Source organism: Gossypium arboreum, chromosome 3 (assembly GCF_025698485.1).
Source record: "Gossypium arboreum isolate Shixiya-1 chromosome 3, ASM2569848v2, whole genome shotgun sequence".
Classification (NCBI taxonomy): domain Eukaryota; kingdom Viridiplantae; phylum Streptophyta; class Magnoliopsida; order Malvales; family Malvaceae; genus Gossypium; species Gossypium arboreum.
The window spans coordinates 94,812,051-94,833,540 of NC_069072.1; the positions used below are offsets into that span (position 1 = coordinate 94,812,051).

Here is a 21,490-nt window from a genome sequence, read left to right on the forward strand (position 1 = left end):
ATGAAAAAGAGCCGAACGCTATCTAAGTGTTAAGTCGATTACATCTTCAAAAAAAGAACATATGTTGAAATCTTAAAGATAATATTATAATAAGAAACAATTAATAACAAACAAATGCACATAAAATTAATATAAAAAAATTACCAAAAAATAATTAATTTCTAAGAAACAACTAACAACCATACCAGTCATTTGCCAAAGAATAAAAGAAAGGAAAAAACTAACAGGCATACAAATCATAGAATGATTTATTAATAGGCATCTACCATTGCATTATCAAATTAAAACTGAGTCTTTTAGTTGATCATTGTCCCCTCAAAATTAAACTTTACTAGCAACTTAAAACCCACTGTCGGAAATAAAATAAAAATAAAAATTGAGAATAAATTCTTATAATCCTTATGCTTTCAATCTTCAAGAATCATATTCCATTAAAATTATAAGTTAATTAAACGATAATATTTTTTTTATATGTAATTATGATAATATTTTATTTTTATATGTAATTATGAAAAATAAAAATAGTTAGTATTGAAAATATTAAAAATTAGTTTTTAGCAATGGAGATGAGTTGGTAAGCATCGCACAGACTGAATCGAACCAAAATGCTTAGATATCCAAAATAAATAAATAAAAATTTGTTTTAATTTAATATTAGAATGAGATGTTCCAACAGACTTAACTCCCTATAATCAAGTCAGTGTGATCAAAATGGTGCTGCTTTTTCACATCATTGCTCAGAATTTGAATCTTCTATTATCTTAACGCCCTTTCTAAAATATTAATAGAAGTCATTTAAAAACCTTTATCACACTCAAATTGGTCGTATTTTCAACTTTCTAAGATTGTCATTGTTACGTAAGACTAGAATATATATATATATATATAAATATATATAATAAAGCAAGGTGCCATCCTTAAGCATTGACACAGTACCTTACTCTTGCAATCTTCTTTGATTGATAATCCTCTCTTTCAGGAATTGGAGCTGAAGATCGAGAAACAGATGAAGATTCAGTGTGACGTGTGTGAGAAAGAGGCCGCCTCCGTGTTTTGCACCTCTGACGAGGCCACCCTCTGCGCGCCTGTGATCACCGCGTCCACCATGCCAACAAGCTTGCTTCTAAACACCAACGTTTTTCCCTTCTCCATCCTTCCTCTTCTAAACAAGTCCCTCTCTGTGACATCTGTCAGGCATCTTTTTGTGTGTAGAATTGTGTGGAAGATGGTGTTTCTGGTTGATTGATTCTGATGTAGGGTCTTTTTATAGGAGAAACGAGGATTCGTGTTTTGTGTACAAGACAGGGCAATTCTATGTATTGTGATGTTCCAATTCACTTAGCAAACCAATATACCCAGAAGCATGACAGGTTTCTTCTTACAGGGGTTAAGCTCTCTGCTACCTCGGCTCTCTACGATGGTGATTCCCTTCCTCAGTTCAATTCTCAAACATTGGTCAACGATCCCTTCTCTGTTTCTCCAGCGAGTTTCAATCCATCTTCAGCGGCTATGACTACAACAGCAACAGCAGCAGTCATTAACAAGAACAGTGGAGATAATAACATGTCACGAAGTGAAACATGTGCTTCAGTGAGCAGCATATCTGACTACTTGTAAGAGATGCTTCCAGGGTGACACGTCGAAGATTTCCTTGATTCCGGTTTCTTAAGGTTGGCATTCAATCCATCACTCATCTATTCTAAAAAGCTCATGGCACTGTATACAAATATGATTTTCTTTGGGATCTGAATAATTGTTTGATTTTGGGTCTGAATTTGTCAGTGATGATGGTCTGTTGCGGTTTGTCGACGCTGATCTTGAGAGGAATACGACTACTTTCTCACCAGAAAGTTCAGGGCTTTGGGTTCCACAGCACTCACCATCTTCCTTGTGTACTCCCCATAATTCTTCACAAATAGGAGGGCAAACTGGGTGGTTCAAGGAAACTATAGGCATCAAAGCTAACAGGAGATGGACGGATGATTCTTTTTACGGTTCCAGAAATAACCCCTCCCTCCACTGCCTCCAAGATATTTAGGCCTCTTTCATAACATCATATCTTCCTATGTTTGGCAGTCACGATGGCCCTCAACTAAATTCGAAATCAAGCTGAGTCAGACCCCTAAACAGGGAATAAGCTCCTAACAATGCTTTTCTTTCACAAGACTCAAACCCAAAAACTTACTTAAAGGGTATCGAGCTCTTTGCCACTCAACTCAACAGACACCGGTCAATACTACTTTTGTAACTAACTGAATATCAATGAAAAGTTATCAATGTTGCTTTTACCTTGTAATGGTTTTTTCACCTTCAATTGGAGATTGGAATTTAGCAAATGGCATATCCTTTTAGATAAAAACCTTAAGACAACAATTGAAGCGAAGCGTTTAATTATATTATATATATATTATTAAATTCTATATAAACAGTCAAGATTTCCTTTTTGTTCTTTGTTTAGATGAAAACTATGTTTGTTTGTTTGGTTTGGTCTTGCAGGGGTTTAGCCTGCTGGGTAGTCCTAAAAATAGCACTATAGTTGTCTACATCAAGCTGTCTCAAGATTTCCTTTGTCATCCAAAGATAAGAAGAGTGTCCCTCCACATATTCAGTTGCATCAACCTGCAAATTTGATTGAAATTTCATTTTCTTTTTACCATCCAAATTGAAAAGGAACTAGCAAGAACTCACTACTTACATTTTCAATCCCTCGAAGTTGAACAGGTTGAATTCCGGCCAATCCCGTGGAAAGTACGCTGCTGACAGGAAAATTGACAAAGTAAAAATAATAATAATAATGGAGGATACAGGGACCCGAAGCCTGACTAGTAGTAGATTCAGTTTGATACCAATATTATCTCATATGCAGCTATGGACATAAGGATTTGACACTCCAATATTACTCCAAATACATGAAATAAAATAAAATAAATCAAATATAACCATATCATATTAGTGTCGGAGTAACATAGGTTTTAAATATTAGGGTGGGTGATCATCCGTGGAAGAAATCCTCTTTCACTGATTGTTGACACACAGTATCAACAGAGGTGGAGGAGGTGAGGGGCCGATGTCGAGAAAGGCCGATTCACCCACTCTAGAGTTGAGAGCCAAAAAAGTAGAGGGACTCAGGTAGAGAAGGTTGATGGCTTAGGGTTTTTGGAAGAGGAGAAGAGTCCCCCTACAATGTTGATACCTCAGGGTCTTTATAGGAAAGTCGTGATTCCCAAGTGGTTCCCCTTGAGGAGAGGGTATCCGTTAATATCTGATGGCTTAACAGAAGGTCCCACTGGGTGGTAAAGGATGGATGGTCCCTCCCGTTGGGGGTACAAGGCACATGGGTAGTCAGTCACTGAGTGACCATCCGGACGGTACAGAATGGAGGGCCGCTTGCGGGTGTCTCTCTGGTCGGTTCTAATGTTGCCTAGTGTCCCAATCAGAGTAGGGTTATAACACTGACTATTGCAGAGTATAAGTTATCATTAAGTATAGACCAATCTCTTGCCTGGCACGAAAAATGATTCCAAGTGTCCAATCATTAGTATGGTAAACATTGACAAATCTTCCTGCCACCATCTGCAAACCAGCAATAGATGGCGCAGATACTTCATGGTTTCCATCAAAAATATGTGCAAATAACATTACAGCTTGAAAGCAATCAAGAATACCTTCCTGGCATCTTCCCATTTTTCATCTTTTATTGGAATGGGAGCTCCAAGAAGAATAACTCTTTCAACAAGTCCAGCTGCACAAATATGGTTGAAGAAAGCCTATCAAACTGTCAACCTGACCTATTAAAAATGATGAAAAAGATTGTGGTTGGTCATCTCACCATTATCTCCTTGTGTTTCAGCCAGACACTGGAGACATTTCAAGATTACTCTGGCACCCAATGAGAAACCGATGAGTGTCACGGGTCTGAAACAAGAATATATATAAACCAAGGTGATCACTCAACTAATTTCATCGTGCAAAAAGATCAGATTTTCGCTTTGATCATATGTGGCTACCTGTGTCCCTGCAATCCACTTATTAACAATTCAGCTAGCAGCTTTCCAGCTTTATCAGATCTGAGTCAATATTCGCAAAGTGTCAAGGAATGGACAACTATGATGCAAAAAGTGTCCAAGAATGCCCAAGGGAGAAATAGGAGAGAAACCAGTGGCGTTTTCTAAAGACTAAGGGAACTAAGATGTTGGTCAAAATGTTGTTGACAACAAGTGCAGAAGGTGCATGCCACACGGTATCTACGTCTAAAAATATGTAGAACAGTTTCTAGAATTATACATCTAAGGTTATCATTTCCAATAAAGTAAATATAACCTGTCAACAGCAATTGCCCATGCACTGTCGATAAGATCAGATGCAGCAAGCAAAGCTGCTGGCAGAGGTTCTTCTGCTAGTAATGTACTTAATACAGTCAGCATGGCTCCTCCTTGCAATAAGTTTGATGCAACTTCTGCAAAATACCGCTAGTTTTCAATCAATATATTGTGCCAGTTAGCTAAATTTGATGGATAATGTTGAAGTAGTACTCGAAGTAATCCACTCCGTTATCCCAGCGTTCAATGCAATCAGATTCTTGGACTCCCACTTTAGCACATACCTGCATATTTGGAACAATAATAATGACTAATTAACTATCAAGAAAGGGGGAAGTAGCTTCAAGAAAATTGAAGCCTACATCACATGGCAGGCAGAACAAGGATCAAGAAAAAACAAATTACAATTTACATCTAATATGCAACTAATTTGAAATTCCATGAACATAACAGAACCCATTTCCATTGCCCTTAAGGATGGAACTTTTTCATCTCAGAGAGATCAACAGCAATACCAGTTAAGTTCAAAAACCAAATGGATTGCACCCCCGAGACACAGAAAGTTTGAGAACCGAATAAGTTGTTGGTTTTAGATTACAAAGAAACTCAAAACAGTCTGAACGTTGAAGCATGAGAATAGAAGGAAAGGAAGTAAACACAAAAAGCAGAAATGCAAGATTCAGCCTTGTTTAACATCTTACCTCTCCAAGTTATCATTATAATTTTCCCAAGGCCTTAGGAAATCTTCTTCTTCAAATGCAATTCCAGAAATCAAGATTCCAACTGCTAGCCGCTGAAAAATTGCAGTTATTTAAAACCGGTAAGTAAATTCATGAAATGAGCCAGTAAGAAAACAGACATCATTGAAGAACCAATAATTAGTAATTCATAATGTAGCCTACTCAAGCCAACTACAAAGCTAAAGATTTAAATAAATTAATGAAAACTCACGCCTTGGTTATGATATAACCCAGTTTGTATGAATTCGAATTCATCAAGGTCTTCAATTCTTATAACCGTTCTACTTCCTGCAAGACCAGCTCCAGCAGCTGGGATGCATAAAGGATAAGTTAGTGGCTCTAGAGACGACACTGCTTCAGTTAAAACAAATAAGGAGATTAAGTTAGATAACAATCATCACAACTAAATCTGTACTTTAGGAGCAAACAGGTTGTATTTTACAGCCTTTAATTGTTAAGTTCCCTACGGTTTTAGCCCGTAGAAGTTTTTAGCTGTTAACTCAGCTTTATCGTGTTAAGCTAAGGTTCCTATGGTATATATATATATAAGCTTGGTTTATTGACAATTCAGTCAGGAGACTAACAACATTTTGTTTTACAATTATACTGCTCAGTATCGTTGAAGGGTTGGAGTATAATCAAAGTGCTTATAGATCACCTAATATCCAGCATTATATGGTTCAGTTATAACTACGAGTACCAGATAGCTCTACAAAGTTCTGAAGGAATAGCACCGAACTTAAACAAAAGATCACGTAGAACGCCCCACCAATCAATACCTCCAAATGATGCAGCAACAGCAACTGAACCGGAAATTGGTCCTGTAGCACTAGCGGCTAAAGCAAATCACCTACTCCAACTGCAGGAACAATGCTGCCTAATATAGCAGCAAGGGCACCTAATCCGTGTCCAACAACTGGGGCAGCTAGGCCTATTGACGCAGGAGCTTAAGATATATTTTATTTTATTTCATTCAAAGTATCAGATTTTTTTTGGACAGCTAGGATTATTATTAGTTGAGAATTAAGTTTAAGATTATTAATAAAACTTTATTTGCAAGAAAGTATAGAAACTTTGCTTGCAAGAAAGTCTATATCCTGTAACAGCTTTCCAGCTGCAGGACTTTTATTATTATTATTATTATTATTATTATTATTATTATTATTATCATCTTTGAATTTAATAAAGAAACCTAGAGGAACCCTAAGTTCTCTAAAGTTCCATCTTCCTTCATACTAAATTTTTCAGCCCTAATTTCTTCTTTTACTACTGCTTTCTCACCTAACCACATCACCTATTATGAAATTATTCGATGGTGACTTTATAACTTCGCTTATGCCCTAAAAAAATGGGGGCGGGGGGGTTGGATCCTTGAGGAAAAAATATATCTGTATGTACAAACTGAGGGATCCCATACCACCAGTAAGGGCCACCAAGGATCCTCCTGTTAAAGCAGAAGCACCAATAATGCCTGCCTGTTTCCATTTATCGTTCTTAATCTTTCCAAATTGCTCTGCATCTTCGTTCTTCAGCCGAACAATGAGATTGCAAGCAACAATTATCTCCATAGCCTCCTAGAAAATGGAATTTCCTTAAAAATGATAGAAAGGGTCAAATGTAGTAAATTACTGCTAACAGGGTTTGGATTGTTAAAAACCAAATTCCATTAATAATTCATACCTACAAAGCAAAAGGGTTTTTGCATCAAATAATGAGTAGTTTAAGCACACAAACCATTTTTGTCCATTTTACATTGAGCCAAGTAGCTAGCAAACGAAGAGCCACTCGGTGCCGAGCATCATAGCCCTTTGATCCGCCATCAGTCACATAATCGGCTACACAAGATGAAAGAAGCTCATAAAGAACCGTTAATTTCCTCTCCTCTGAAAGCAATTTTCCCTCTTCAATTGGTTTCTCGAAAAATCTAAATCCTGATCCATCCACATCTTCATTATTGGATATATTGGGAGCAGTCCTTGGGATTCTTCCATTAGGATCCGTAGCTGTAGTTGTGTCTGGATAAGCGCACCTCTGGCGGCAATGAGTTTCATAGTCACAATTCTTATCGCTATCCTCAGAGAGAACGAGAGAGCTTTCCATGCTAAGCATTGTAGCATCCACAGCCTTAAGTAAAGCAAGTTCCTTTTCTCGGATTCCTGAAGAAACCTCGTCATTTGTCTCTGACAGTAAGGTCATGAACTGTGCCAAAATCAAAACCATTCTCAATACAACAAAAAAAAAAAAAAGAATCAAAATGTTCCATAATCCAAATATTTGGATATGAAGATTAAAACGGGGGGCATACTGATCCAACGTGATGCCTTGCTTGAGTAGATACTCCGGCGGTTTCTTTGAGCCCCTCCCAAGCTTGATCCTCCACTTCCATAAACCTAATCCGTGGAAAATTTGTTGGAACGAAATTAGATAGAGAAAGCGAAAGGAGGGGACTAATATGAAACATGTAAAGTAAACCTGAAGACAGGCAAAAGTAAACCGGAGTTGTCATGGATCCAAAGGTGGGGGAAATCAGAAACGGAAATGGTGCTGCTGTTGCTAGCCCCTTCACCAATAGGCTCTTCTTCAAGAGAAAGGAGACGAGTGGTTGGGCGTGTTTGATGAAGCTGAGAATGATGAAGAGCCAAAGCGAAGAGAGCTGAGGCAGCGTATTTCTGTGTTGATGAAAGTAATGATATTTCCATTGAGAAAAGTGAGAACGAATTTGGAGGTCTTCGCTTGTTTTAACCATGAAAGTCGAGAGGCTATTATTGCCTGACTTTTTCAAAAGTGCGCAGCGATTTCCCGGGGACGAATGAAACGGCTACTGCAACCTCATATATCACGTGACGTGATTACACCTGTTATGGACCCTATAACATCCCACATTTCAAGAGTTGCCCCAAATTTTTGAATTTAAGCCATATGACCCCAACTTGTTTTTTAATTTATAATACATACATTTTTTTCCCTAGTATGTAATTTATATTATAAAAATTAAAAATGTTATAATATAATGTAAATGTTAAAAAACATTGCTTATATTTATTTTTTAATAAAAGAAATATGTAAATATAATAATAAAAGAAATGTATGTATACGTGTATATATATATAAATATGGGTTAATATTTGATACATTATAAATGAAATATTTTAACTCCACATATAAGCTTCAAATATTTCCACAAGTTCTATTTTAATATTTAACTTTTTTTACTTCATTCTAAATAAGATGTATGTCATTCTTTGAACTTAACTTATGGAGTCTAAAACTCTATTAAAACTTTGCTCAAACTCTATTAAAACTTTGCTCGATAGAATAGAAAAAATTTGAAAATATGAAAACTTGAAAGGATAAAAAAATAGAAAGATGGAAAAAGATAAATTTTCTTTTATTTCCATAGTTGTGCTAAGTAGGAAAATAGAGGTACACATAAGTTGAGTAGGGCTGATCCCAAAAAAGATTTCATGCCCAAACTTGTTTGTCAAGCCAACCTAGTTCAGGAGCCCGTTTTACTATTTAAACATTTATAAAATATTAAAAAAATAATTATTTAAATTAAATTGCTCGACCTGATGTGCAAAAATCTCTATTCAAGTTTGGCCCAAGTCAGGTCGAGCCTACTGGGCTACTCAAATCCTTGGACTGGTTTAGTAGGAAAAATAGAAAATTGGAAAAAAAAATTATTTCCATCCGTAAAATTAAAAAATAAAAAGAATGAAAATAAAACATTTGAAAAATATATAATTTTAAATTAACATGCATGTCTCTTATTTTCACTTCCCTTATCATTCCAATTTAGAAAATTTAGCTTTTATACATCAGGATGAAAAATGACAATCTCTTATATTTTCTTTTTTCTCGCTTTTCTTCTCTACCAAGCACACTTAAATTTTTTTCTTTTCACTTTTCCACTCCCTCATCCCATCCTTTTTCTTTTTCATCCAACCAAACACATCCTAAATGTGTCAAATAATTTTCCTATAAATATTTAAAACATGATATATTTTTAAAATAAATTAAAATATAATATGAGTAGTTCTAAACAGACTTCAGTTAACCATATATAAATATGGCAAGCTTAAGCAAAATTTGACACTTTTTTTTAGGCGGGTTAACTTAGACAACTATAATATGATATTAATACCATACATAGACTTGGCTCGAACTTGATCAAGCCGACTCATGAACACCTCGAATTAAAATATAGAAAAAAATGGCGTGATAGGAGATTGAATTTTTTGCATTTAAACCGAGGTAGTCGATATTGTACCGAACATATCATTTTTCTATTAGCACTACTGTTTTGGTGTACCCTTTTGTATTTAACGCTACTTTTTCAAAATATTTGATATGCTTAAAAAACTATTTACAAATATTAAAAAACTATTTACAAATATAGAAAAATGAGATTAAATAAATTTCAAATATAAAATATTCATCAAATTAATAAAAATCTTTAATAAAATTCACAAATACAATCCATCACTTAGGGTATACTTTGTTGGGTGGAATAATGGAGGGATGAGAAACAGGAAAGCAAAAGTGGAAAGAAAATAAAATTTGAGTGTTTGGTTGAGAAGAAAAGTGAGAGAAAAGAAAATAGGAGGAGTAATCATTTCTATCCTAATACATAAAAAACAATTTTATCAAATTGAAATGATGAGAGAGATGTGCGTATCAGTTCAAAATTACACATTTTTCAAATGTTTTATTTTCTTTCTTTCCAATTTCCAATTCTACCAATGGATGAGAAGAACAACCATCTTTTCATCTCTCATACCAAACACACATATGGAAAAAAAACTTTATATTTCTCATTTTTCTATTTTTCTACCCCTTCAATTTTTCATCTTTTAATTTTCTTTCTACTCTATCAAGTAAAATCTAAATAAATTTAAAAAACAAGAAAAAATTTATTCTATACATTAAACAATAAAAATCCTTGAACAATCAACATATAACAATCTATTATTCAACAAATCCAAAATAAATGGAAAAAAACTGTATCAACCACCTACATGTGAAATCAATTGATACATTTGATATTAATCAAAATTTAGACGTAAGTAAAACCTAAAATTTGTTAGCTTACCATCTGAACGAGGCATTCCAACCACTACAAGCGATATCCATACAAAATTGACAACCTTAGTTTAAACACTAGAAAAAAAAAATAGGAAGGATGATCTAGTAAACAATATTTTCAATATTATATTTTATTGTATCGACTAAATAACAAAATCTTGCATTCAAAATACTTGAATCAAACACAATAATCTTACATTATATTGATAATATTCTAAGTAAATTAAAATAAATAATTTTATTGCTAATCAAACATTATCCAAACCAAATATTGATTGAAAATTATAAATTAATAAGTAATGAAGGAGAATCATATTCAATAGTTACATCCTTGGGTAATTTACACTGCAAATCACTGAATTTAACGTAGAGTTTTCATTTCCATCACAAGCCCTTCATTTCTTATTAATTGCTCCCAAAAATAAAAAACATAGGTGGCATTTTTTGTTCTTTTCATGTTAGCATTAAATAAAAAAGTTGAACTGGCGGTTTGTTGGCCCAGCCAGACAAACAGGTCACGAATACATGATTATTCGGCCTTTTTTTTCATTAAATTTATTAACTTAAAACAACGAGAAAAGTACAAGCCATTTATTAAATATTGAAAGTAAAATCGCAAAAGAAAAATCAAATGCATTAAAACACATTTCTTCTCAAGTTAGGGAATGTTTATGGACATATGGATTTATTCTTTAAGGAGAGAAAAGAGCAATCTTTTATCCAATTTTTAGCATAAGACATTTCTCGAAGCTTAATCTCCATGTGAGCAACACATTTCCCCCTGAAAATAACGAAGACACCCAACACTTTACAAATATGGCTTCAAACATCCCCTCTTCCTTATGGGTGAACTTTCACAAGCATTAAGTTTTATACAAACAAAATGATACAAATTTTTAACCTAAATTCAGATAATCATCATTAAAAAGAAACCTTCAACTCATTTGGCCTTCAAATCTGTATACTTCATCTGTAGGCTGTCGCCTCCTTTGTACAATGTATATGTATATAATGCAAAGCAAATTTTCAGGTAAATAGATTAATTTGTAACTGAATGACCCTAAATTCATTCAGGTGTCAACGGTAAACAAAATACAGCGTCACAGCACAAACCTACCACAGCTCCATTAACCTGGCGATAAAGGGCTAAATCTTCAGAAGCAACCAAAGTTCCATAGAGTACCAGTGAACATCTCTACCTTAATGTTTGATGGGGACCAAAACCATCATGCTAAAGCAGTTGCATCTAGTTTGTTCTATTGCTTACGAAGTCAATGTTTAAAAACACACACGCACAAATATATTCGAGGTCCAGCTATATTAATTGGAGTTTTGCAATAATATAACCCAACCTGTGGTCGCACAATAGTTTCCACTTTCCAGGGACTTGAGAATTTAGCAGGTTTAAGAGGCAAAAGAGCTCATACCTCGCATCGGCCACTGGCCAGCCGCAACGTTTTGCCAATCTGGAATTCCAAAATGAGGTGTTAGCAATGAACTAGTAACCGAGAAATGACAAGTATATTCCATTGACATTCAGTATAAATAAGTATATAAAATGAAATGGCCACCTAGTATTCCATAGTGCATTCCTCTAACTTACCCAGCAGATGTGATATACAATATTAATATGTGTTCTACAACTTCAATACCATCTAAACAAATACCAACGGGCAAGCAACTCATCTAATAATTTCAATGTAAATTTCATATAGGAAATAGCTCAAAAGGTTTTTATCATGGAATGATGAAAACAATATTTCATGTGTTCTGATGGCATGCAGTTCAACCCGTCCCCACTACAAAAAATGTAGTTATTGCCCCTTGGATTTATTTCATGCATGTAAACATCATTGCTTCAACAATGAATTGAAGAAAGAAATTGAAGTTAGCAATTGATGTTCAGTTAAAAAATCAGGATAATGTTGAAGTATTTCCAGATAGACGATCTCTGTATGCTTGTCATCACTAAAAGAATTCTAAGCTATACACATCAAAATGAAAAGGAGAAAGAAAAGACAAGTAATGTCTAATCTGTGGGAATCCAAGAATAAAATATTGGATCTTAACTACCACCCTTTAAAGTATTGCCTTTGTGCCAATAATACAAGGATCTTGATGTCATCTTCAATGCCAATCAGTTTCCCAAGAGATGCATAGCCACAATACTTTCATTGATCTCATTTATAATAAAGAAACTAATTCAGCATCCAAAAAGCTTCTACCACATTCCGGTACCAGTTCTGATCAAATATGCAATAAGGCTTCAATTTGAGCAACTTTTGCTTTCCTCTTTGAGGGTCAATCAAGACTGCAAACCACAGAACCATGTTTTTTCTGTTCTATGGACACCTGGATCATGAACTGCAGATTGTATAACTCTTTCCAGCATCACTATAACTTAAGGCAGTGAACTCAAGCCGGGAGAGGCATTTATACATCTTGCAGAGAAGCAACCAATAAAGCATAACTAGTCAATCCTTAACAACATCATAGATTCATGGTTGGCTTCATTGCCATGTGCCTCTCAATCAATTTGTCTACAAAGGGACGAATCTGCATGTTAAAAGCATCCAAATTAAGTTTAGTTACAAAACCAAATCATATACTACCATTAAGTATCCATTTTCACAAAGGAATATAACACATCTGTAAGAATGATGCATCAAGGTTAGCTATCTAATAAAGCAAGCAGTTGTCCTCTTCATAGTAAAAGGGAAAGCAAGAACTAATCAGTTTAGCAATGAAAGTCTGCTAAAATGATTGTGAAGAAGAAAACTATAATAATAAGAATCATAAATAAAAGTTAATGTACAAATGAAGCCTAACAAAAGCAATAAATCTCTGGCTTTAACATCTCAACAGCAATTACAAAGCCAGTAGTCTGTGTCAGAGAATATTTAAAATTGGGGATAAAAAAAGGAAGAAAGAAAAACCAACAGGTCTATAGGTAGCCAGGGTAAATAATATAAGCTAATACAGGACATTTAAAATGCATATGCATACCTTGTTTTTGCGCTTGAAATCAAGAAATTCAAAAACAGCCATGTTTTTCTCTACATCTGTTGCCTGCTCCATTACCTGGTACAAGAACAAAAGCCTAAGACCAGACTGGAAATAGAGGCAGCAAAAAAATTGAGAGCTAATGCGTGAAAGAAAAGAAAAACCTTTGTTGCAGTTTTTTTCATTATCGATTTGTATCCCTCCTTATCAATTTTTCTTGCCTTATAAAGGGGCATTAGCAATGATGCAACATAATCAACGACAGCCTGTTTAATACAATCAGCTCCACAGGGATGATTTTCAAATCGCTCCTTGTTTACAGAAACTTGGGAGACGGAGCTCTCATTTGCTCGTCCATCATTCTTCCAGGTTGGTTGCCTTGAACTCGTATTTGAATCTTCCTCATCCTTGAAATTTGTAGGATGGAAGAAATCTGGATCAGCAGCAGCTGCTTGAGACTGCCATCTCTCAATGGCATGATAATCCTTGATCCCCCCATTACCAGCAGTATCAACCCATGCTTTCGTGAAGATATTGCTATCCACAGCCAAACTTTCTCCAGAATGTTCTCTGAGCTTCAAGTGGCTCCTCTGAGACAGGTTATCTACTGACATTCCGGAATTGTCAAGGTTAACACAAGCAGCAGAGAAATCAACAGACCAGTCCCTGACTCTGCAGTTCCTAGAGTCTATTTCTGATATACAATCTTGTCTTCCAAAAACACTACCAGGCCATTTCCCTTCATCCATTTGTGCGTATTGCTCCCTTCTGGCAAATTTGTGAAAAGAAGGAATCTTAGGAAGCTGCAGTAATTTGTTGCAGTTGGCTCCTGTGGATGCAAGTGCCTGCGAAGAACAATAGTTAATCTCTTTTTGAACACAAGTCCATGATCACAGCAGAAAAGAAAGAAGGAAATATTTTTTTATTGAAGATGAAAAACGAAATGTACATGACTAATATGATTACTGCAATGTTAGGCAACTCTTTGCATTTTTAAATTAATGTCAAATACTATCATAAGTTATCCCAAATTCGACCAGTCAATCAACTTGATCAAATGCAAAAAAGAGGCATTCATTCAATTCTTTCACAATACAAAGCCTTAATGATTGTACGAGAAGGCTGATGCTGAAAGAGTTAACACCAAAACAGGGTACAAGCTCTATAAATCTTTTGGTGTTTAAAGGAAACAAGATAAAGCCAAACATCCAAAAGCACAGAAAGGACAATGCATCCATATTAATATGCCACCGTTGAAAGGGTAAAAGAAAGACATACCTCTGCAGCTGCTTTTGCTGCAGCTCGGGCAGCTGCTTCAGCAGCAAAGGCAGCCTGCTCTTCCTCTGACATTCCTTGGTCGACAGCTTCCACCTCAATATCAAGTGATTTGCCATTCTCCTTTATGTTTAAAGGATACTGCTTTCCAGCAGAAAATGGATCCTGCAAGCTTTCTTTACTCTCAAAAGCACCATGCTGTGAGTGCAGAGGTGGCTTTCCTGAAGCTGGATCTTTAAGGGATTTTCTCTTTGAAGAAACTTTTGCCTTACGGAAGACTTCAAGCCAAACATTAACCAGCTGGCTTGCTATAGCACGTATATCACGACTTGTATGCACACAAATTTTTTCCTTCACAGTTTTCCCTATGCCTGAAAGAAGTTAATAATAATAATGTTATTGTAGCTACTTTTGATCTTCATATACTACTACATGGAAAAGCCATCATAAAATTAATGTACAAACAAAAACTTCACGCATACCATGCAAGTACATTATGAAAAAAATACTTACATAGCACAATATAAACAAATACCTGATGAACGAACTGCAAGTAGATCAGTTGAGACAAGCACAAGAAGACGAACACAATGGCGCAACAGTTGCGTCCCATCTTTCCCCATTGAATCCTATAAATTTCAATGTGAACACAATAAATATCAGAGTCATTATTTAATGCCATTAAATACATGCATTAGTAGAACGAAGCCACATATTAGGAATCAAGGACGGATAATAAATAGTTAAAAGCAATAATACCAGCATCCATGAGTTGAGTGTGCTAAGCCCTTCCTTTGTCCCAGCAAAGGATTTCAAGGATTCAACTGGGAGACCTAACAACTTCTTGGCTAGATGCAATCGTCCTGCAGTGGTTTTCACATTAAAGAACATGTCCCGCAGTAAAGCTTCCCTGCTTAAAACCCGAGCACGATCCAAAGAGTTTTTGTACAAGACATTAGAAAGTTCAACTGCTTCAAGTCTCTTAATTATGTCCCTAACTTCATCCCTTCCTGATTCTGAATGTCTCTGGGCAGCCTCCATTGCCTCTACTTCGGCTGTATAATCATTTCCAGTGGTAAATATGTCAATTAATCGCACAGCCTCCCGAAGCCCACTCAACATTGCACCACCAACTGTGTCAGGATGCTCCTTGCAGGTAGCTTCTCCAGCAAAAAACAAGCAGTTCTCAACAGGCCTGGCCAACATATCATAGTCTTCTCCAGAAGCTCCTATGCCAACATAGGAGTAAGCGCCATAACTGAAAGGATCCCTTCCCCAATCAGTAACAACTGAGGCAACAGGATCAGGAACTGAAGCCTCTCCAAAAAGTTTACGGAGAATAATTACAGCATGGTTTACATGATCTGATGCGCTCATATTTTGACCATCAATAGCTGCCTTACCAGCCACTAAGGCTATAAGAACAGGAGCCCCAACAGTTTTTCGGACATTCCAAAACATAAAACAATGGCCTCTACTATCTGTTTCCTCAGCAGTCACTCCAAAGTAATCCACAGTATCATCCCAAAAAACTTCTGGGAATTCCAAGACGACTTTATTAAGTACTCCAAAACCAAGCTGCTGTATGGAAGAATGTTTCCATTGGGGCAACGGAGGAGAAAACTTTATGGCTCCTGCTTTCAAGCAACCAAGTGGCACAGTGATAAGCACAGCATCTCCTGAAAACTCACTGCCATTTGATGTGGAAACTTTGACCTGCCTATGATGACTATTATCAACCCCCGGGCCCTTTGGGCTGTATGAAATATTTGTGACTACGTGGTTCAAGTGGATCAGAAGCCCTTCTCCAAGAGACTCAACCACCGTACTGTAACCCCCTTTAATCATACAATGGGCTCCTCCAAAGCCGCCATAAACATCATCCTGATTCCAGTTGGGAAGAGAAACTTCCTTAAGCGAAGCAGCACAGCCATACTCCAAGTGAGCATAGTGCCAATTAATGACCCTTCTCTCAAGAGGACTCAAAATCTCCTCTTCAGAACGTTTTTTTCCAGGAAATCCAAAGATATTGCTTGCTTTTGAGTCATAGAAAGCATCCACTGAAGAATGTGATTCTGTTTCTTCAATATCTACTCCTATTTCTTCCATCCGATGCCTTTTTAGGGCATATTCTAAACCATCCTCAAGAGAAATTGTCATTGCTTTTTTACCTTTTTGAGCAAAAAGAAACACCATATCGTCAAGAAGACTATTGTATTCAGCTTCCAGAGCATCATCCAGATCAGCAGGAACCTTTTGACCAGATACAATGTCATAAAGAGGACAGGAACTATTCAACACAGTTAACTCTAGCCCCAACTGTGCACAAATCAATGAGGATGGATCTGGTCTTCTATTAGTTGACACATCAGCCTCAACTCCAGTAATAATGCTAGCCCCAAGATCCACAGGTACTGAAAGAGAGGAGCAATCAGTATAAACACGACCTCCTATCCTATCCCTAGCCTCAAGTACAACTACAGAAAATCCCTGACGTTTCAAGTGGCGTGCAGCAGTCAATCCAGCAGGACCAGCTCCAATAACTATGATGTTCTTTCTGACCTCTGAATCATTCAGCAGCTGATGATTCCCGTCAGGTTTATCATAAGTTGCAGATTGAACATACTGTGAGTCATTCCTTCCTTCTGGAGTTACTACAGGGGCTACTCCAACATCAATTGCATCACAAGATAGATCAGTACTTGAAACCTGCGAACTAATCAATCCAGTGTTTAATTTTGCACTAACGCTGCTATTTTGCTGGCATATATAAGGTAATTTTGGTGTGATCGAATCAACCAATACTTCAGCTATTGCTATTGTGGCTTCAGATGCCTGGTTTTCATCAACAACTCTAACACCAGTCTTTGCATCCATAGAAGCTTTAGAATTCTTGACCTGACCAAGGATAAAGGCAACTCCATCCTCTGAATCAGCAACAGAGGCAACAGAATTACCATCACTTTTTCTTCCCTCAAGAAGTTTGTAGTTGTCCTTAACACTAAGCTCAGCCTTCTCTTTCTTTGAAGAAATTCCAAAGTTTATGTAACCCTGCAAAGAGAGGTTATCCAAACTTCAACATAAAATCCGAAGGTACTAAAATATGATCCAAAAAAATATCCATCAACTAACACCTAGATAAATTTTCACTCATTTCAGAGCAAACACTTACACCCTGATCAAGAAATGCATATATCTTCCTAATTAGAGAAGCTCGGGATGGTTCACCCTCTGAAGGAGTGTCACTAACACCACAGTCAACAAGAGGCAAAATGCGGTTAACATCTTTGCTCCAAAGACCTAAAATATGATTCCTGCAGCACCAAGGAATTAAATTCCATTGAAGAAAACATAATTTATAAAATAGAAAATTCAAAGGCAGCACATTGGAAATTAGCAATCATATCAACTCCTATCAAAGGAAGTGACTAAGTACAAATCCTTAAATTTTATGAATGACTCTAGATGCCAAACCACAGATCATAAAAGTAAAAATTACTACAAAAGATGCTACCTGGCAAGCTGGCACCCAAGGTCTCAGTGTAATTAATAGCTATAGTTTATCGTTTAAAACAAAAACAGAATAAGAACATAAAAAGGAACCAATACTTATAAACATTCATAACAATTATAAACAGCAAATAAAACTATATACATATTCACAAACCTGCATTCCAAGTATTCCTGTAGCCCACCTCTACACTTCAACACCTCCTTAAATTTGATCTTCTCAACTGGCCCCACAGCACGAGCTTTCAGTCCAGATGATACTGCTGCCTCATCAAACTTCTCTCTTGCTCTAAAGGAATGATCACTGTCTACAAACTGTTGATTTCCAAAAAAACCTTGCTCGGTTAGCAAATTTTCCCAATCAGCATCCCCTTCATAAGCCATATCTCCGTGTCTACGCTTTTTAATATTGCGCCCACCTCGCTGGACAGCTGATGACTTGCTGTTTCTTATTTCTGAACTAGGGAGAGAGACTGCATCTTCATGGAAACTTTCATTTTCATCAGGTGTTGAAATGGGAGAGTCAACATTGGCCTCTTTGCTGATGAAAACAGTATCATGGCTGGGACCACAAGCACCATGGCTTGCATCTTCAGAAGGTTGATCCAGAGCAGAGTTGCACCTCTGAATGGAGGCAACAAGTTCATTGGGATGAATGGAAGTTTCTAAAGAGTATTCCTCAGCGCAAGAATTTGGAACATCAGTGCAAGTTTCTTCCATATTCAGTGAATCAACAACAGACAGTGACAGATTATGTTTATTTTGTTGTGAACTTTCACTTCCTGGTCTACTCCTCTGGTCAATTGCTGAGAAATTGTCCCTGAGCTCAATGTTGGAATGACAATATCTTTCCTTGTCACAAAATTTAGATGACCTACATGGATGCTCTGTAGGATCCTTTTGAACAGTTACGTCACCTGGTTCCAAAATGCTTTCTTGTTGACACAAACTATGGTCAAATCCTTGATTCTCAGCTGTGTTGCATTCTTTGGAGGATGAATGTGAGAAGCTTGAGCTAGAAACTGAATGAGAACTATCACCATAATTTCTGCTAGGATTCTTTGAATCAGAAGCATGATGAGCAGCCTCGCAATTATGTTTCAAACTCAAAATTGCGCAAGATTTCCCTACTGAACCAGATTGTGCCTTGTGAGAACACTGATACGAACCTTCCCCAGGCAACAAACCTCCCTCATTCTGATCTTCTTCAAGTTTAGCTCCAGATTCATCATCAACCTCACTAGGCGTGGCTTTTGAATCTGACTTGGTTCTCCTTACTTTCCCTGTACGCTTTTTTCCAACAACTTTATCATTAGCCACATCAGACCTGTCTTCACCAATATCCTGACCTTTCACATCAGTGTTCGACACAGATTTCCCATCCAAAATTCCACCACCCTCCACAGACTTATTCAAAGAATAACTCCTTACCCTCATTGCTCCTGGATCAATATCTTTTTTAGGATCCTTTAACTTCTTTCTGAAGCTGGCCAATGTATCATTCATTCCCCCAAAATCCTCCTCATCTTTATCCACAGTTTTACCTGCTTTAACTTCAACCTTCTGGCACTTCCCGGCACTGCCTTCCAATCCAGCCTTATCCTTTTTAGGATTCTTAGGTTTCCTTAACTTCAACAAAGACAAAATGGGCTCATCATCATCTGAATCAACACCAACCTCCGCCGCTGTGACCTTTAATCTTTTCTTAGAGCCCCCACCACCATCCATTTTCTAGTCCCTAACTTTCAAAGGAATTCTGTAATGAAACCTTTCCTAACCCTAGCTCAACATTATTCCCAAATCAAATTGCAAACGGTGGACCTGCCTTCAAGTTTGAACCATCATCACTTTCCATCTCTCTACAACCAAAAACGCAAAGCTCATAATTTCGAATCCTTCATATAAGCAACTAAAGCCATAAGCCAAAAGTTCTAAGCCTCAACCAATCCTGAAATGTTCACAAAAATTCTACTTACAGCTAAATATGGATAGAGTTTCTTCCGATTAAAGAATTTTCACAAATTATCGTCAATGCCTAGGTCCTACTCTCCCTCTACTGCACGTAACCCAATGGGGAAATAAGATTTCGAAAAGAATAAATGAAAAAGAAATAACAAAAATCTAGGGTTTCCAAAATAACTAAAAATACCTCAAGAAATAGGAAGAGATAGAGAGATTGGAAAATAAAACAGACCTACCAGAGGGACGACGAGCAGTGCAAACGGTGGCGTTAATGGAATTTGTCGAGGAGAGTGAGAGGCGCACGTTAGCGGTCGTTGTTGTAATTCCCCCTATACATTACGCCCGCAACCACGGGTGTAGTGCCAAAAAGAATTTATTTCTAATCAAAGTTTTGAAAATTTTAATAGATTCTTTCAATAAATATTATAGTAATATGAATAATAATTTCCTAATTATTTCTCACGGCATATTTAGTTGAAAGGATGAAATAAGGTTATAATAGAATTGAGATATGAAATAGAATTGTAATTAGTAATTTAATTGTTTAGTTCAATAAAATAAAATAGAGTTGTAATAGTCTTTTAACTAAATAAAATAGATCTTGTAATAATATAAAAAGACTTAAATGATCAGAATACTATTAAAATAATTTTGTAGTTAGATGATTATTGTTATTATTATTAAATTTTAAAAAAATTTATTAAATATAATTTAATAAAAATAAATAATTTAATTATATTTTAACTAGACCTCCCAACCCAAAGCCCCGCTCGAAATGTGGTAGGGTTTGGACAAAAATATAGACCCGAAAAATTAGCTTGGATAAAAAAAATAAGGCTTGTTTAAAAAAGGACTGGGCCTCGGGTAAGATTTTTTTTTTTCGGGCCCGCCCGAATTCACTAAAAGATAAAAAATATGTTTTTTTTTATTTTTTGAATGTTATTTTCTTGTTGTTTTCTCCATATTTTGCTACCATTTTACTATTATGTTGTTACTATTTTATTGTTTTTGTTTGAATATCGTATAAAACTTATTTTATTGTTAACTTTGTTATTATTTTAAAGATATTTGTTAATTTTGTTATTATTTTAGAGACATTTGCTTGTTAAGTTGTATTTATCTTAGTGTTATTTAATTCTACATATTTTTAAAATTTATTTTTAATTTGTTGGGAAATAATTATTTTGATATTTTTAGTATTTTTTGTATTATATATATTTAAAATTTATATAAAAATAATATAAAAATTAATATTGTCGGTCGGCTCGGCCCGAGTTTTATCATTTTTATCCGAGTCGAGCTTGGGTAAAATTTTAAGCCTATTTTTTGGGTTAGGCCAAGCCCAGGCCTAGTAAATGGGCCTAAATTTTTAGTTGAGCTCGGCCCAAACCCAACCAGGCCTATGAGTACATCTAATTTTAACATAATTATTATTAAATATAATTTAATCATGTTTCAATATATTTATTTATATCAATATTTATTTTTATCAAACTTCATAGTTACTGACGTATTAAATTATATTAAAACATGATTATTTGTAACAAATTTTCTCTCCCTTTTTTTTTCCCATTTTCTTCTCCCTCTACCTTTACC

The 21,490-nt window shown here is 35.9% G+C and overlaps 1 protein-coding gene and 2 pseudogenes across 14 annotated transcripts; 1 reads left to right on the forward strand and 2 right to left on the reverse strand.

The window, feature by feature from the left end:
* Positions 1-907: 907 nt before the first annotated feature.
* LOC108458300 (B-box zinc finger protein 21-like) lies at positions 908-2,359 on the forward strand (annotated as a pseudogene).
* On the reverse strand, positions 1,137-7,860 carry LOC108458299 (uncharacterized; annotated as a pseudogene).
* A 3,307-nt stretch (positions 7,861-11,167) lies between these two features.
* Positions 11,168-20,386, reverse strand: LOC108460418 (lysine-specific histone demethylase 1 homolog 3-like). Of its 14 annotated transcripts, XR_008280185.1 has the most exons (11): positions 20,127-20,378; positions 18,090-19,791; positions 17,595-17,736; positions 15,182-17,473; positions 14,958-15,051; positions 14,426-14,793; positions 13,312-13,992; positions 13,151-13,225; positions 12,383-12,700; positions 11,572-11,610; positions 11,168-11,276 (listed from the first exon to the last, which is right to left on the reverse strand). XR_008280185.1 is itself a non-coding variant. In XM_053025790.1 (10 exons), the coding sequence occupies exons 3-10, from the start codon at positions 19,658-19,660 to the stop codon at positions 12,635-12,637; spliced, it is 5,289 nt and encodes a 1,762-aa protein (XP_052881750.1). In that variant the 5' UTR covers positions 19,661-19,791; positions 19,909-19,985; positions 20,131-20,386; the 3' UTR covers positions 11,168-12,634. The 14 variants fall into 14 exon arrangements, 8 of the variants coding, with proteins under 8 accessions (XP_052881750.1, XP_052881749.1, XP_052881747.1 ...); XR_001867535.2 differs by having other exon boundaries at positions 11,168-11,610; XR_008280183.1 differs by having other exon boundaries at positions 11,168-11,610; positions 12,236-12,700.
* Positions 20,387-21,490: the final 1,104 nt, after the last annotated feature.

Bases quoted from the DNA above. Each gene is read 5' to 3' on its own strand.
- LOC108460418 (XM_053025790.1), bottom strand. From the start codon at position 19,660: ATGGATGGTGGTGGGGGCTCTAAGAAAAGATTAAAGGTCACAGCGGCG. The intron at 17,737-18,089 runs GTTTGTGAATAT...TTGGTGCTGCAG, and splicing joins CAGGAATACTTGGAATGCAG to GAATCATATTTTAGGTCTTT. The intron at 17,474-17,594 runs GTAAGTGTTTGC...CTCTCTTTGCAG, and splicing joins ATGCATTTCTTGATCAGGGT to GGTTACATAAACTTTGGAAT.